A 19,196-nucleotide genomic window follows, 5' to 3' on the forward strand; every position below is an offset into this window, starting at 1 on the left:
GTTCCTCCAGCCTGAAATTGAAAATCTCCAGCTATGCAGAGGGATCTCCCCAGGCAGGCCATTCCATTTCTGATGGCTAGATTTGTTTAAAAGTTTTTACATTCTTAGAGCCAAAACTTCTATCTAACTTTCTGTCATGACTCTGGTTCCACCCTAGAAAACACTGAACGTCCAATTTCTGTTCCATGTGGATATCCTATATAAAAAGATAAGTTAAGGCTGGGAGCTACTTAATAATGTAAAATGATCTGAAAATGGCTTTAAATAGGACATTTAGAATTCTTCATTGTCACCTTTAAAGAACCAATTGACCAAGATTAAAACCTTCTGTAATACCTAGTGGTGGGAGGTGATGGGAAAATGGCATTTATACAACCATCAGTAGGTGCATATCTGACAATAATTTGGATGGCTATTTGTCAATATTCATAAAAATTTAAAAATACATGTACCATTTGGCTTATGGGAATGTATTCTAGAGATATAATTGCACAAGTGCACAAAGGCTAATGTATAAGGATCATCTTTGCAACATAGTTTGTAACAAGCTGAAAAAGTCAATAAGACCATCAATTGCTAAATACATCCTAACACATAGAAATGTTTGAATGTTGTGCAACTACTATAAAGAGCAGTTGATCTGTAAGTGCGAATATGGACAAAATCTCCAAGTGTAAGATCTGCAAGATGCATATCTCCTGGGTTTTCTTCTTGTTTTTGTTAAAGAGGTTCTCAAGAAATCGCACTGCCCCCTCCCCGCACCCTGTGGGGGCATTTTGGAAATCCGTATAGTGCTATTTGGTTGTCACCATGATTGGGGGAGGAGCCCACTATTGGTATTTAATGAACAAGAGCCAGAGTTGGTAGATATTGAACAAGAGCCAGAGTTGGTAGATACCCTGCTGATAACAGCCCTACATCCAATGGAACCATGTCCCACACAATTTTTTATTCATATAGGTGAAAAACCTGTTTATAATTATCTGAGCTAGACCTTGACTATATTTTATATATGAAAACATTTTAACTGATTCAATATATTCCGAATTTTCTAGACTGCAACTACCATGTATATGGAACAAAGATTGTGTGTTTGTTTTGCTTAGGGTATTACGAAAAGTTCTTAATAGTTTATAAAAACAAGTCAACAGCAGCAGGTCTGTATGTGAGTTACCAAAACAAAACCCAAAGAGGGGCCCTTCCTTCATGGTGAATCTGGGGAAAAGTCAAACATTTGACTATTTCATTTTGTCTTTAGTAGTTGTACTCCAGCATCTTCATATTGAAATGCGTATATTTTATCATTACTTTCCTTTTTAAAATTTTTTTTACCTTACAGTTAGGAGATATCAATTATTGAAAGTCCCGAGTATATGCAAGTTATATTACTATATTGGACACCTCCTATATATCGCCTCAGATTCCTTCAATGCCTTCATCTCATCTCCTGAACTTGCAGCTGCTTACTCAACCAGAGGCACCACCACAGCTGGCTCCGCCTGACCTAAGTGTTTCTGCCATTTAGAACTGACCAATTGCTTGCCTAGAAAGGCCTCCCTTGCTTTTGCCCTAGGCAGCCTGGCTACGAAGATGCATACTTAAATTTCTGGGTTCTGTCATCAGTTCCAGACTTGGATGAAAAGCCACACTGCAAGTCATGGGAACTGTCTTCCTGAGCAGCTGCTAAAGGTGATAACACGAGCAACGCAGAAGTGCAGGGAACTTCAGTCTTTGTGGGGCCAGACAGGAGTTAATATTATAATAGGGAGGCACCAAGCAGATAAATAATCCTATTCCTGCTCCTTCTTACATACTTGTCTGAGGCATGGTTTCTCCACACACCTGCTATCAGATAGATGTCCCGTGTGCTTGGGAACACACCTGCTGAGTGGCTGGCTGGGTCTCTCTAGGCCTCCGGAAGCGCTCATGTACTCCTTGCTGTGCTTTCCTACCTTCCCTGCCTCTCCCCACCCCTTTTTTTCATTGTTCTCAGTGCCCTGACATTGGCCCTCCCCAATAAAGCATCAGCACAAATCCTTGCCTCATGTTTTGTTTTCTAGAGAACATAGCATTAAGACCAGTATTAATTTTACCTCATGGCAGCAAAGGAGACATTAAAAATACTTCTTATATAGAAGGGACGTTTGGGTCTGATTAGTTGAGAAACAATGGGCGCATATAATATGCCTGTATGTGTAGAAAAATGTCTGGAAGGATACATTAAACAAATTTTAAAAGGCCTCTTATTATCAGTTACTGCTGGGAAATGGGACCAGGGATGATGGGTATGACCTTAATACCCTTCTATAGTACATGAACTTCTTAAATGTGCATTTCAAAATTCTCTTTCTAAAAAAGGTTCTTTTTTATGGGTAATGTTCTGATATGGTGAATAATCTTTTTAACCTGCCTATAAAATCTTGAATAATAGAACTATTTGAATATGTGACCAGAAATCAATTATCATGTCACTGATGGTCCTCTAAATTACACTAAATTTGATTTCACTAGGGGAAGCAAGTCTAATACCTCATTAAAATGACTAAACCATGTCCAAGGAGGGTATGGAATCATATTTGAATGATAGCAGAAAAGCTGCAGGAACCTCTATTTTGGCCTGTTACTCTGTATTCATTTTTCTCTTGGACATAAATAAGGCCTTTTCTTGGAAGAGTGTATGACTCCACACAGGGAATATTGTTCAGAGAGTGTCACAGCAAGAAGAGTCAGAGAGAGGTGGGGGATGGTGAAAAATAAGGAAGCCCTATGGGGACAAGGGGCAGGAAAGGGAACTGATGCACAATCAGACCGTGCAGGGCCTTTTGGCAGCGCAGTGAGGGAAAGGCACGCCTGACTCCAGTCTCAGAGGTGCGGCCCCTCCTGCTGTCACGCTTGGCCTGATGGCTGCGACTCTGCCTTGGCTTGGGCCTGGGAATGTTGAAAGAAAACGCTGTTCTTCTCAAGAAACAAAGCCAGTGATATTTTCAGCAATTTTCCATTATAATTCTTTGAATGAATAAAGCCTATTATCTCCCAAGAACTCAAAGGCAATGTCCAGGAAAGACCTTCAATAATACCTCATTAATTAACTGTAGCTTCTCTGTTTCCTAATTCTCACTTGCATAAGAGGGGAAGGAACTTCTTTCTTTACAAGTTTTCTCGGTCTCACAAGAAAAGGAAATCTAGTCCAGAATGTAAGCTATTTCTTCTTTTCTTCTACTATGGTCTTCAAACTAAGGCATTAATAAATAAAGTTTTTGCAACTTTCTTTCCTGCACTTGGCCTCTCACTTTTTGGATGTGAATGGAATCTAATGTGTATGCACAAGTCACCTCGCAAGCGAGTGGCTTAGAACACAGCAATGTATTATTTCTCATTATTCTGTGGGCTGGCAGGGCAGTTCCTTGCTGGTTTTGCCTGGTCTCATTCATGTGGCTGTATGTGGCCGGAGCATTCCACTTGGCTGGAAGGTCCCAGATGCCTCGCTCACATGTCTGGCAGCTGGTGCCAGCTGTCAGATAGGGCATCTCAGCTCTTCCACGTGGTCTCTCATCTTCTAGTAGGCTAGTCCAGTTCCCTTACATGGCTCCCTTACGTTCAGGGCAAAGTTCTACAAGAACAAAACAGAAGTCCCAAGGTCCTCAAGCCCTAGGTTCCACCTCACACCATATCATTTATGCCACATTCTACTGGTCAAAAAAAGTCACATTGCCAGCTCAGAAGCAAGGACTAGGGCAACAGACTTCATCTCTTGATGGGAACAGCTCAAAACATTGTAGCCATATTTAACCTATCACATTCCACCCTCTGGATACAAGTATTTTCGTTCCTTTCACATGCAAAATAATCAATACAGGCTAGTCCAATATTTTGTGATCTTTATCTAGTAGGTATGAGACTCTTAGCATGTGGCTTTTTAAAATCCACAATGTTGTGTCCTTAAAAAAAAAAGTTAACGGCCATCCATATACCCAATATACAATAGTGAGGCAGGAACAGGATACTACAACAAATACTTCCTTTCATTAAGGGACTAGTCACTAAGTCCTGGTCATTCTGAAATCCAGCTGAGAAGGGATGACCTTATGTGTATGTGGTGCTACATGTGGTTTCACTTAAAGTCGCAGTTTCCAAGAAACTCTAGATGACTTGAGGACTTATTGCAGCCCATGTTTGCAATAGTTTTCTTATCCTGCTTCCTGCCCACTGAAATTTGGTGGTCCAGGGGCTTCTTTTCGTTTTGATACAATTTCTTAAGATTTTATGAGCTTTCTGGTTCTAAGAAAATTCAATAGGGAAAGAATATTCTTTTCAATAAATGGTGTTGGGACAACTGGATCTTTATATGCAGAAAAATGAAGTTGGACTCCTTTACCTACACAAAAATTATCTCAAAATGGGTCATAGACCTAAATATAAGAGCTAAAACTATAAAGTAAAAAGAGCACAGAATGGGAGAAGATATTTGCAAATCATGTATCTGATCTGGGACTAGAATCCAAAATACATAAAGAACTCTTATAACTCAACAATAAAAGATATAAACCCAATTTAAAAAATGGTCAAAGGATCTGAGTGGAGATTTCTACAAAAAAGATACATAAGTGGCCAAAAGGCACATGAAAAGATGTTTAACATCATTAGTTAACAGGAAAATTCATTGCAAATAATTTCTCCCAGTGGCTTAAATTTTCATTTTCCTAATAGTGTCTTTCCAAGAGCAGCTCTTAAATTCTGAAGTACAAGTTATTTTAGTTGTTTACTTTAAGATTTGTGCTTTTTTTGTCCTTTCTAAGAAATCCTTGTTTTATTACAAGGGCAATGAAGATTTTTCTATGTTTTCTTCTACAAGTTTTATAACTTTGGATTTTAAATATAGGACTATGATCCATATCAAGTTAATATTTGCATATGGTATGAGGCCATGGTTGAAGTTAATTTATTTTTCCGTATGAATGAATATCCATTTATTCAAGCTCCATATTTTGAAAGACTTTTCTTTCCTCAATGAAAAGTTTGATGTGTGGGTATAATACCCCTGAGTTTTATTCTGTTCCATTTATCCATATGCTTTTTCTAATTCCATTATCAAATTGTTTTGATTACTGCAGCTTTATAGTAAGTCTTGAAATGAACTAATAAGTCTTCCAATTTTGTTCTTTTGTTACAAAGTTATTTGGCCATTTAATGTCCTTTTAATAAGTGATTAAGTCAGTTTACTTTGTTTATGCTTTTGCTTTTGAACAGGTTAACTGACATATAATTTACATATGTTAAATTTCAAACAGCATTACAAAAGTTTATCCAGCATTTTGAAACTCTGAACATATTCACTTAAAGAAATATTATAAATGGTAGCAGGCTTACAGGTTATCTTCAAACTCATTTTAACATATAATATTATTAAGCATAGTAACAAAACAGGATCCTTGAAAGAAAGAAATAAAAACAAAAAGTGGATAAACCAACTCTTGCAGAGATCCTATGATTGGATAGGCAGTTTGGTTCAACAAATTTAAGTTCTCGTTCTGGCGTTGTAACTTCTGAGCTACGTGACCCTGGATTTAACACTTAATCTTGCTATGCTTCAATTTAATAACTATAAAATGGGAAATAGCTAACTAATATGACTGCTATGAGATAATAATGTAACATGCTTAGCATAATGCCTGGCACATAGTTAGCACTCAATAAACATTAGCCATGATTATCATTTTACATGATCTCTGTGAAGTCAGTATTATTTCCCCCATTTTTACAACAGCAATCTGAGGCTATGAGAGTTTTTCTTTCCTATGACTATTATTTTGTTCCCAGGCATATGTTTTCAAATTGCCTGATTTAATCTGTTATACTTTAAAACCAACTGGCCCCTCTCATGTTATAAATGCTTATTAGTCTGATTAAATAAATTTATAATAAAAAAGCCTATTAGTATAGTATTTTAAAAGATAATTTTGTTGACTTACTAGAATCATTAAGTATTGGCTCACTCCTTGCAATATCCTATGACAGTGAAAAATTCAGCCAAAAAAAAGCATTCGGCATCAGCAGCTTCACAGAACTCCTAGAAACTTTTTGAAAGCATTAGCTTTAAATTCAACATAAGCAAACAAAGCATACTCAGTAAGCAAATTTCTTTAACTGGAAGAAACTATAAAGATGGTAGTTTTGACTGTATAAAAATTAAAAATTTCAGAACATCACAAACAAAATGACAAAAGGAAAATATCCTCAAGTGTTCTTATATGAACACTTACAAACCAGTAAGAAAAAGTCAGAGTGTTTAAAATAAAAATGCTCAAAGCTCGTAATAAACAAAGAGTTGCCAACATATTAAAAAAAATTCACTCTTACTATTTTTAGTTATCAGAAAAGGAAATGGGGACTGTTGATAGCAGTACAAATTGGTCTTTAAGGAAGGCAATGTGGAAATACTTACCAAAAAGTTTAAAACCTACAAATTCCCTTCCTGAAAAGCTATACCAGGAAAATAATCAGTGACATACAAGGAAGACTCATTAAATTTTGATTTATTATAGGGAAAAACTGAACTTTTATGTCCAACAATGGGGAATTAAACAAATTGTGGTTCATTTGTATTATGCAGTCATTAAAATAATGACATAATATAAAATTCATGACATATTGTTAAATAGAAAGGTTATAAATTAATACACAGAAACCCACACATACTATGTGATCCCAATTTTGAAAGTACTTAAAAAATAGTTACATATATATTTTAAAAATATTAATGGTAGTATGTGTAGATAGTGCTAAAATGTTGGTAATTTTTTTTTTCACTCTTCTTTGTATTTTCTGTATTTTCCAGATTTTCTACCATGGGACAAGAAATTTTTTTATGGGAGGCTATACTCAGTATCATTTTCATTATGTCTTATTTTCACAGTTCCTGCCCTTTCTTCATTTTTGATCCAAATAAACATTAATAGCTCCAACAATGGTAGCTCCAGGGCTGGAGCTTGTTTGAAATTTTTTTGCCAATACTCTCTAAATTGGGTGCAGGCCAATAAACTATGCTGTAAGAACACATGAGAAAAGCTATTGGCAATGTTTTACTTGAGAGTAAGAGATTTAAAGCCTAAATTAGTACGCGTAATAATAAAGACATATAATCCAAGAAGAAATATTTCTATTTATTATAATAATTAAATAACCAAGAGTAAAAATTTAAAAACATATAAAATAACTTTAAAAATTAAAATATAGTAAAACTGTACAAAATAAGTACAAAATTAAAAATACATTGAGTATCCTCAAAACTACATACATACAGGATACATATTTATGAAATTCTTTAGAAATATAACATTTATTCTTTGAATAAAATTTGAAATTTGTTTCTAATTTTCAAACCAGGGAATGAAGTAGTAAATTAATAGCTCCACCTAATTCATAACTGTCCTAAAGAGAATGATTCTGTATCATTTCTTGCTTGTCTTTTCTAATACCCATTCGATCACCTAGGAGGAGAAAACAATGTGATTATGGTACATTTCTATTGAAAACACGAGTGATAGAAAAATATATTGTAAAAACTTCAAAATATGGTAGAAAATTTTAAATAAGGAACACATCTAAATCTTATACTTAAAAACACATTTTATTTTCTAATGGAAGAACACTGCTGGACTTTCTGTGCTGAGTACAATATTGTCCTCATTGGACTAAATGAAGATTTTGCTCCATTTTCTCACATTTATCTGAAAATGTTTCAGATGGTCAGAGAAACTAAACCAAATTTTGAAAACAGCTAATCAAAATAGATTAGTTGTTCCAGCCCTTTGCATGATTTATTTTTTCTTTTCTTTTTTAACATCACTTTAGAAATTCTTTTGTTGACAGAGCAACCTACTAAGTACTATTGAATACTCTGCCTAAATAAGTCTATTAAGTATCTCAAAGAGTTTTCATAGGGACAGAGCAGAAAAGATCATTCACTCATTATTCCTGTATAAATAATGGCATCAGATCTCCCCTGAAATAAAATACCAATTTAATTGAGTGTAGTTTTTTGGGAATAATTTACTTACCTGCACAGCATTGTTGTTTGCTGTTTTCTTCATTTCTTCAAATAGACCCCTTGAAGTTTTAAGATCCTAAACATAAAAAAATATAGCATTTTACAATGTGCACATTACATTACAGAGAACTCATTATTATTAAATAAACTTGAGATTATCCTAAATCATTCTAGAAGTATCAATGTGATTAAGGAAATGCTAAAAAAAAAAAAAATCAAAGTACTAGACTGTAATTTAGCTCTATTCTGAAATATCAAAATATTCTAACCAAAATACATACATATACACGTAAGTCCATCTCACTCTTATCTTATATTCCCAATACGGCTGACCTAACCTAAGCCCCATTCTCTACCATGAGTATCCACTAATGATTCATTATTTAGGAAATGAATGTATAATTTGCATTTATTTATCAGATAAAATATGGTTTTTTTTTTTCATTTTGGCTGTTTGACTCCATCACAAAGATGGATGACATAGGAAAGGAAACTGATATCTCTTTTTAAAATGTAATGATTATATCAAATTAGATTACAGAGGGCTGTATCTCCAAGTTACGCTCCTTAGAGGCAGCCACTTTCAATTCTTTTAGCTGTTTCTCTTGTTTATACCTTTATGTTTCTTCTTCTTTTTGTCTTTTTTTTTTTTTTTTTTTTTGAAACAGGGAGTCTCGCCACTCTGTCATCTAGGTTGGAGTCCAGTAGCACCACTATAGCTCACCGCAGCCTTAAATTCCTGGGCTCAAGCAACCCTCCTGCCTCAGCATCATGTTTCTAACCAATATGTTTATATTGCTATTTGGTGATTTAACAAATTTAGACGTGACTATAGATGTCGGTGATTAACAGTCATAGATTCAGTTCTTGTACACACCACCTCCCTTCTCTTCCTTTCAATAAAAGTTGAATCACAATTTTTGATTAGTAAATAGTAAGGTTTGCATTATTTTATCTAGGTAAATATTGTTCAATCTTGAGCTAATTAAATATTATGGTTATAATTTCTCTTTCATCCAACATTACATTTATCCTATATTAAACTACCTGTTAAATTTTTTCAATCGCTTAGTTTTCCGTGTATGTAATTCTGGATTTTTCCTCTGCCTAAATGTTAGCAATACATTGATTACATGTACAGCAAAGTTTTTTCAGACACTGAAGTATACTGGATAAACTCAGTTCATTTTTTTGTTTCTGGGGTTTTCCTTTTATACTGAATTTTTTTAACCTGGAGATCTTTCTCCCATAGCCTCCTCCAATGGTCTAGTGCTGCCTAGGCCTGATCCTGTTAAGATTCGTCTTCCCCACTCTAGATTAGTTTTTGTTTTATTTCTTGATTCAGTCCCCTTCTTTTGCTGAACTTCATCTTCTAGCAAACTCCTCAAAAGGGTAAGACAAATTCTTTTTTAGATCTTCCATGTTTCAATGTATCTTCATTAAAATCTTCATATCTGATTGAGTTCTAGAGCAGGTATAGAATACTAGGCAAGTCACTTTCCCTTGGAATTTGAAGACACTTTTCTATTGTTTTCTAGCATATAAATGCTATTCTGGAGAAGTCCAATGCCATTCTGATTCTTGATTCTTTATATGTAAGCTACATTCTCTCCTGGGAAGCTTTAGAAGAAAATGTTCTCTCTATGCTAAGAGGTATGACATTCCACAATCATGTGGCTTGTTGTAGAATTTTCATTTATTGGTATAGATAAACTGTGTGCCCTTTTTAGCAGGAGGCTTTTGTCCAGGTCTGGAAAACTCTGTTACATTTCTCACAATTTTGTTTCCTCTATTCTCTATTTTTGAAACTCCTATTATTAGAGTATTGGATCTTCTGGAATAATTCTCCAATTTTCTTATACTGTGTTCAATGTTTTTGTCATTACTCTAATTTCTGTTAAAGTTTTTCATCTCAACTGTTCAGCTTTTCTACTGAATTGGGTTCATCATATCAATTTCAACATTTCATGTTCTATGCATTTTTAACAGGGAAACAACATCCTGTTCTAGTTTTACAAGTGTAATTATCTTCTTTCTAAGAGAATTATAGTTTTCATGAAGTTTTCTTTAATTTCCTTTTCGTTCAGAGTTCCCTTTATTTCATTATGTTTTGACATCACTTCTGTTAGAAGCTTTCCTCAAAGTCTGCTAATCCCTGACTGTCCAGTCATATTTAAAAGTGAAACACTAAAAATCTTATTGGAAGCTCTGTCTGTGCAGAACTTGTCACTGGTTTCTTTTCAAGGCAGGGTGACAATGTGGCCAGTTGGCTTTTTCAGCGTGGCCTCCAATTTCTTCTCTAGAGATTATTTCCTGCACTGTCACAGAGGTAGAAGGGAAAACTATGTGAAATAGACCTTATAGTTAACATTATGGGACAAAGGCATGTAGAGCAAGTTGAAGGATCCCCAGTTTGCTGTGTAGATCTTTATGTAATTTCCCTGTTTTCTACCTGGCACATTTTCCCTGCTTTCCTTGATACCTGGTATCATCAAACCTTGAGTACCTCAGAGATTATGTTGGTTGAATTAACATGATTCTTACTGCTATTCCACTAGGCATGCAATTAGATTGTAACTCTTTTTACTCTGCTACACAATGCGTCCAAGAGCTTTTTCTTATTCAACAATGTACTAAAAACACTTCTACAGTTTTTTCTTGCTTTTTTCCTTGTTTTTTCGTAGGTTAATACTGTTTTTCTTGAAAGATTTTAGAAAGGAAGGGAATTGAACACATGTGGTCAATCCGTAATTTTAACCAGAAGCCCACATAGAACTGATTGAAGTCAGAAACTCTTAAGGATGGAGATAATCTAACACCATCTATGTTTCAGAAAACTGTTATCTGAGTGGCTGACCTGTCTAACGTCTTACAACTAACTGATAATAGATCCAAAATTAGAAACTGGGTGTTTTGATATTCAGTCCAGTAGCCTTTTCACTACACAGTCATCCCTCAGTATCTGTGGGGATTGGTTCTAGGACCCTACACAGATACCAAAATCCATGGATGTTCAAGTCCCATATATGTTATAAAACACACAATATTTACATAAAACCTATACACATTTTCCTGTATACTTCAAATTACTTATAATACCTAATACAATGTAAATGCTATGTAAATAGTTGTTATGCTGCGTTGTTTAGGGAATAATGACAAGATTAAAAAAGTCTGTCCACAGATATGGAATCCATGGATATAGAGGGATGACTGTATAAGAAGTTACTAATTAAACATGTTTTGAAGTTTATTATCAACTTAAGTCAAAGACTGGATAGGGGAAATACTGAAGATACTAGTTAAAATGTAGCTTTCTATATATATGAGGGACACTGTTAAGAAGACCAGAGGGCTAGAAAGAAAGGATTTCAAAGACCTCCATATTCCCTCATCAACACGAGACAGGGAATCTGCCCACACATAGTACACCACTGCTATAGCCTACAAATAACTCTGTGAGGACTAAAAGCAAAGAAATCAAACAGAATATTTTGGCTTCAATTTTTGTTATCTCAATTATTTAAAAAAAAAATCTAGCAGCAAGTTACATGATCTCAGTATAAAAAATACTCATTTAAACTTTTTTTAATGTCAAACAGGAACATTAGAACATGAAGTAAATTCTGCCATTAGTAGAGAAGACACTGTACCTTTAGGTAGAACTTAGAGATTTCAAAGAGACGCTGGCTGCATGCAGTGAAACATTTATGAGCCTCAGTAATATTGTGTTTCTTCAGGGTTTCAGCAACTACTTCTTTCAATATCTTCAATAGAGCACAACATATGACTAACATAACATATTTCTTGAAAAAGGTACAAACAGCTTTAGAGTTTAATCCTGTAAATTACACAATCATTTAGCTGCACTAAAAGACAGATAAGCTCATTAAGACAAAATGATTGAGAAGAAAAGATACCTGTAACATTTACTTGGTCACACTGCCACATGATTAGTATGTTAGCAGGCAATGATAGGAGTATCTTTAGAAAGAAATTCAAATTATGAATTCTGAATTGATAAATGAGTGTAAGTAGAAGTTACACACAGCAGGTATATATAGGTGTGTATTTTTTATTATGGAAAGTTTCAAGCATAGAAAAGTAGAGAAAATATTCTATAACAAATCCCTATCTTGATATATCTATCCAACAGCTTCAAAGATGGCCAATCTGTGACTAATTTTGGTATATTTATACCCCCATCCACTTTCCTATCATCCTTCCTCCACTGGATTATTTTAAAGTAAATTCTAAATATCACTTCATTTATAAATTTTTAAATATACATTTTAAAGGAATCAAATGAAGAAATTTCTTCCCATGTAGAACTAAGAAAAATAGGAACTAAATCTTTACCCGCGTGTGTTTCTGTGATCTTGATTCCTTAATTTGCCTTGATGTTTTTGATTCATGCACACTTTTGTGACCTGAACTGGCCTTTGCAGTGACTTTTGGAGTTTCACAGCTAGGAAGTGGAACCAATGGACATGTCACTGATGACAACCGCTCTGCCGGTGGCTTTCTGGATGTCATCACATGATGATGATGATAACTGTTGCCACTTGTCTGAGAAAGAAGAGAATCTGAACTTTCAGATTTCACAAGTCTATAGTAGAGGAAAAAATTAGGAACACAGATTAAGTGAATTAATAACAAAGTCCGTTTTTTGTCTTAAATGTTACAAATATATCCATCCAAGAATAAATTTAAGAAAAGCAAACAATTTCTTGCTATTATTGCCTTACATAAGCAATCAACATAATGTTATAAAGTTGTTCTTTAGTTCTTTAAATGAATGGCTAAAACATAGAAGGCAATGAATAACAAACTAGGATTTCAGCTAACAGGGAAAGCAACAAGCTACTTTGCTATACTTTCCCCCCCTCCCTCCAATTTACAGCTTCTCACATAAATCAGCTATGCATGCCAGGTGCTGCTATTTATAGATTTAATACTCATCTGTTAAGTATTTATACATTTCTATTGAAATAATTTTAACAAAGAAACCACAACTTACACCATATTGTACCTATGCAACTGCCTTGCAAAATAAGTAATAGTGTTAAAACAAATACAAATAAAAAACTATAAAATTGGCTTATGTTTCAATCTTTTAAAAAAAATTTTTATTTATATAAATTCATGAGGTACTCAATCTTTCTAAAATGTTTACATTTGCCTCCATTATGACCCAAATTTTTCCTTTTACAAGATAGGGTCTTACGGCTTTCAATTCTGCTAACCCAAAGGCCACAGTGTACTTTCCTTTCAGGAACACGTATCTTTTTATTAGTCACAGGTCAGAAATAAGACACAGTACAAAATATAGTATCACAAATGTTAATGTTGCTTTTAGCTTTATTAGGTGTAAAAAGCACTATGAATATATGAAGTCTTCATAAAAATAATCTAGTTCTTCCATATCAGGGAAACAGCATACTAATATTTTTAATTATTCAAAAATAGATCTGAAAGTTTTGCTTTTATATACTTCATACTTTCTGCAAGGTTTAATAAAAATTTAAGACTTACTTTAGATGCCAAGAACTTAAATTTGACAAACATTCTAAAGATATATAAATTCAATAGAAATTAGTGTTCATTACATAAGCTTCTAATTTCTAATCAAGTATTTGGACATTTTGTTTAGCTAGCCAAAAAAAAAAAAAAAAAGTATCTAGAAATGTTTCATATAATGTATTATTATGTAAGCTTGCAAGCCATATTTTTTATGTAACAAGAGGTTTTAAAATGATGCATCATGGAACCCCTTGTTTAAGGGGCCAATGCAGGCAGGAAACAATGAGGAGAGAGGTAAGGAAGAACTAACAGAACTCCCATCCCCAAACCCTCTTCAACAGAGCAGCTCAGCTGCCTAATCTATGGGGTGAGATCTCTAGTGTTCCATGGCTTAAAAACTTTAAAGCCCATTGGCTAATATATATTAGCATATAAAGCAAGAAACAGTGTGTTTTTTTCCACCAAGTTATTTCTTTTTATTAATACAACTTATAAGCAAAATCATCTACTGTTCACAATAAAAATAAACTTCCTGGCATGAAGGAATTAATCTAAAAGACCAATATGAAATAAAAAAATTCGTCTGGAGACTAAAATGCTTTCTGTCAAGATACTATTTATGTGCACTTAATACATCACCTTTTTTTGGGATAAAGACAATTCAGATCTTTAGATCTCCGTTTCAATCTGGATACTTCAGTTTGAAGTTCACTTTGTAAAGATTCTCCATCAGGGACACTTCCAGTCTCTGACAAAACTGCAGGAGATGGAAGAGGGCTCAACACACTAGGTACTGGAAAACTTTCTCTGGTGCAAGTAGTTTGAGTTTCATAACGAATAAGACGAGATTGAAGCTCAGAGAATCCCCCATCTCTTTCCAAAGCTTTTCGGTCATCCAAGCAATATCTAAAATGAGGAAAAGAGCATTAAAATCAAAGCCTCCATGATAGAAACAGGTTTTTTCCCTCTTGATTAGAAGATAGTAAAACATTTACCTTAAAAGTTCTTAATTAATTTCTAAATAATTGTTCGAAGGTTGAGTAAATGGCCTACCTCCCTCACAAGTTTTTTTTTCTAGTTTGCTGTATAACATGGCAAAAGATTAAAAAATGTGAAGTACAATTTGATTTGTCTTTGACTGTGGTTCTCGGCAACAAATTAAGTTAATCCTTTGGCTTATTTTCAAAATAATACAGTTGCTGTTTTAATACTTTTTAAAACTCTACCAACCTCTGCTTTCTCAGCATGGCTGATATATCACAACACGAAATGCTGACTTCTGTTAGAAAGGGCAAGTTTATTCTCAACACAAAGATTAAAAGGCTATAAAGGTATTCTACGCTGGTTCACCAAACAGCTTAGAACATTTTGAATTTTTTCTTTGAAACTCACTTCCCACCTTATTAATTGATTGACAGATTTTCCTTCAAACACTTCAGCTGTCTGTGCATCTGGTTTCTAGCTAAATCTGATCCAAGAAATCAGTGAAATGTTAGTTCAGTGAATGCTTTTGGGCTCAAAGAAATTCCAGGTTGTTAAGCACAATAAACAAGTATATCAGGAAGATCACCTATGAGCTGTGTGACCTTGGAAAGCTCTTCACTTTCTTCCCTTTCTACAACTGCATCAAGAAAATACAAATGGTTTTATATCTGTGTTGGCAGGACTGTAAAAATTAAAACCTTTCTCTGTTATCTGCCCTTTCTACCTGTCAAATTCTAAGATGCTTCCTAAAATGAGATTTTTGGATCCACAAGCTTTAGGTGAACTCTCAAAGAGTGTATCATTTCCCAAACATCTGATTGCCTGGGAGGTTTTAAAAAGTTTATCTTCTCCTCGAGACACTTACATATTTGATTTCTAAGAGTACAGACTATGGAGCCAGACGCCAGGGATTTAAATGTGAGCTCCTCTACTTACTTGCTGTGTGAACTTGGCCACATTACTTAAATTTGTCTATGATTCTGTTGCCTCATCTGCAAAATGAGATTTAAAGTACTTATCTGAAAAGGCTATTGTTAGAATTACTTGAATAAAACACTACGAATCAGTGCCTGAAACATGCAAGCAAAGCAGTCAATAAATGTATACTATCATCATCATCATCATCATTAGATTTATTTCCTAGCACAGCAAATCTTATAGTATGCTGATAATATGTAGCATAGCCAGAATTTCAACCCAGGTTGGTGACTTCAGAACCTGACTTCAACCATTTTAGCATACTATCTCTTAGGTAAAGTGTAAGGATCATCTTACTCAGTGTTCAACACATGGCTGGACATTAGAATCATCTGAAGAGCTTTTAAGAAATACTACATGCCCAGACTTCCTGATTTAATTGGTCTGGGGGGAGATCAAGTCATTGATATTTTTTAAAATCTGCTTAGGTGATTCTTAAAAAAAAGGTCGAATACACAAAAACAGAGTAGAATGGTGGTTATGGAGGGTGGGGGGATATGAGAAGATGTAGGTTAAAGGGTTCAGAGTTGCAGAGTTATGCAGCATGAATAAATCTAGAGATCTAATGTATAGTATTAGGACTATAGTTAATAATATTGCATTGTATACTGGAAATCTGCTAAGAGAGTGAACTTAAGTGCTCTTATAACACACAAAAAAAGAGGTAAGTAACTTTGTGAAATGATGGATATATTGATTTGCTTGACCACAGTAATCATTTCACTATGCATATATTATCTCAAAACATTATGCTATACACCTTAAATATATATAATTTAAAAGAAAAAACCTGCCTAGGTTTTTCTGAATACACTTTAGAACTGAAAAAAATCTCTTAGCTAATCTAAGTGTTAAATTTAAAAGGTGAGAAAACTGAGTTCCTAAGTCAGAATGTCACTTGGTAACAGAAGAGGGAGTAGAACTTAGGTTTCTAGTATCCTGTGTAATATTCTTTCTCTAGTCTGTTGTTTAACAAAACATATTTCATTAAAAATCAGCAGCAACCCTAAGGATTACTGATGAGTAATCCTTATTTTTACCCAGGGCAACTGATAGAATCTAGAGTAAAATTAAGAACCATGAATTTTAAGAAAGTATCTATGCAAGAGGCTATGTAATGCCTAATTAGCCAGTATACAGAAAATATTTGAGAGAAAACATGCATATTTTGATTCTAAGAAGAATATTTTTTCTACTCTGATTTTCTAAGATTTTTTCTTTGAGTTTTAATATCCCTTGATTGTTGCTGTTCATAATGTCATACTTTCAACTAAATTATATACACTGTACATGTTGACTTTAATTACCATTTAAAATGTCTTTAAAATGGTTATACTATAGTGAAAATTATGATTTGCCATTGAAACAAAAATTTACTTTGTAAATTAGAAATGAAAAGAAACAGAGTAGCAGGGTATATAGTTGAAATTAGTGAAGTAAATATTTATTGTTGGATGAATGACTGTAATTCCATATTTTCTTACAAAACAATAACCAAATCCTTTATGGGTACTAAAAAAGAAAAGTACCTGTAAGATGATGAAGGTATTTTTGTTTTGTGAATAAGAAATAGACAAAATACTGCCTATCACACACCAAACAATGCTAATGAAGGCAAGAGAAACTGCCAAATATTTTGGAATACATGAAAGAAACTTCAAAGCAACAAGAGGATGGCGTGACCAAATAATTGTCACAGTATGACAGTATAATTTAATTTGTTGTTTAATAAAACAGTACATTTTACAATCAACGGCATCTTACACTCCAGGATAGATAAACGAAAAAATAAACAAACAAGCTAACAGTGGTTATATTTCATTTTGCCTTAGGAAATGTTGATTTGCACCTGAGCAATTACCATATTTTTTCCAAATATTCCTTTATGTCAGAGTAGAGGAAGAGCACTGGGGTCCTAAAGGCCCACAGCAACATAGAAAGAGAGAACTTTCTTTGCAGTTTTGTATTTACTTAAAAATATCATTTGAATTTTGATTCTACTCCATAATCTATGTTGAGCATAGATTGGCCCTCATACTATACGACCAAATACTCTTGAAAAAAACATGCTTCTGGAGTAAAGCTGCTCACCTCCTACAACTTTGTTAGTCTGGTCTCAATGTCCTCAGTTTCATGAGCATAAATTTACAGTCAAGAAAATCAGGGGAACAGGTAGGACTAGAGGAAAAGAGAATTACTCCTTTGTAATGAATCAGAATCTCATAATATTGTCTGTATATAAGTTAATAAGGCTCTGTATAGATTTAGGCCCATCAGGAAACAGTGCTCAAATAGGTCTTAATTTAATATTTTGATAATTGATCATGAAGAACATATCTTTTACGAATTCTATAAATTTACATGTTAACATTAAAATGTTTCTATAGTAAACTAAAAACAACAGAAAAAAAGAATAGGGACATGTAAGACTTAGAATAAACAAAACTAAATTAAGATATTTTGGGAAAAATAATCTAAAATATGATTATATGATAGACACTTCAGTCAGTAGTTAAAATGGAATTATTGTAGCTTATTTTATTCAAATCAGTGCTTCAGTGAGTTTGTAAGACCAAAAAGGAGAAAAACACATATGTCCTGGGGTATTTCGGCCATATGGCAAAGAAAATGTTAATACTAGTACATTTTCTCAGCAGTGAATACTATTTTTCATCATAATAATTAAACACTGTATACTGGTTTCAACTTTCAGATTCAAGTTATATGCAAAATGCCTACCTAAATGTTAATTAGATCCTTTTAATATATTAGGAGGCCTTAAAATTCTTCTTAAACAAAATGGGGAGATAAGAAGAGAAATTTAAATATTTTTTAAAAAAACATGAAAGTAAATAGCAGAGAACTCAAATTGACAAGAAGGGGAACGAAATCCTCATTTTTCATAGCAAATAGTCAATATTTTATGCAGAAACATTACAAAATATTGACAGAAGGCTGTCCTTTAGAAAAAGAGAGATAACCACCAGGGAAAAGAAAACCAAACAAATAGTTGTTTCTGAAAAGCGGGACTGGAGGTAGATAGTGATAAGGAAAGGAATTATTGGTTTTCATTATAAATTTTTCTCTATTGTTTAATTTCTGGCTCTTTAATAAAATCAAAAGGGGGAATCAGAAAAATATATCCTATTAATCAAATTTTTATATAGTAGAACAAAGATACTCTCACTTAAATTTAGTAAACTTAGTACAAATTAGAAGTAAAATTTTGTAATCAATTCATAAAAGGGTATATAGCTAAATATAAAGTTTATATAAAAGGTTTAGCTGAATTCAAGGCTATCAGAGAAACATCTCTAGCCTTTTTGTATTAAAGGGAGAATAATAATCCTCTCCCATAAGAAGTCCTTTTGTCAAATATAATAAATAAAAAGCTGGCCCAGTGCTTTGGGAGGCCAAGGCAGGAGGATTGCTTGAGGCCAGGAGTTTGAGACTAGCCAGAGCAACATGGCAAGACCTCATCTCTACAAAAAAAAGATTAGCCAGCCATGGTGGTGCATGCCTTAGTCCTAGCTACAGGGAAGGCTAAGGTGGGAGGATCACCCGAGCTCAGGAGTTCAAGGTTACAGTGGAGTATGATCATGCCACTGCACTTCAGCGGCAGGGTAAGACTCTGTCTCCAAAAAAAAAAAAAAAGGAAAATAAA

At 33.9% G+C, this 19,196-nt stretch overlaps 1 protein-coding gene across 1 annotated transcript in view; it reads right to left on the reverse strand.

The window, feature by feature from the left end:
• Positions 1 to 7,152: 7,152 nt before the first annotated feature.
• Positions 7,153 to 19,196, reverse strand: part of MTBP (MDM2 binding protein) — a 65,431-nt gene continuing 53,387 nt past the window's right edge. The window contains exons 18-22 of the mRNA XM_069466038.1: positions 14,210 to 14,476; positions 12,407 to 12,656; positions 11,701 to 11,814; positions 8,058 to 8,123; positions 7,153 to 7,487 (exon numbers count right to left, since the gene is read on the reverse strand). Of these exons, the coding sequence (XP_069322139.1) occupies positions 7,449 to 7,487; positions 8,058 to 8,123; positions 11,701 to 11,814; positions 12,407 to 12,656; positions 14,210 to 14,476 (736 nt within the window). The 3' untranslated portion in view covers positions 7,153 to 7,448. The remainder of the gene's footprint in view (positions 7,488 to 8,057; positions 8,124 to 11,700; positions 11,815 to 12,406; positions 12,657 to 14,209; positions 14,477 to 19,196) is intronic.

This window comes from Eulemur rufifrons, chromosome 3 (genome assembly GCF_041146395.1).
Source record: "Eulemur rufifrons isolate Redbay chromosome 3, OSU_ERuf_1, whole genome shotgun sequence".
Lineage (NCBI taxonomy): Eukaryota > Metazoa > Chordata > Mammalia > Primates > Lemuridae > Eulemur > Eulemur rufifrons.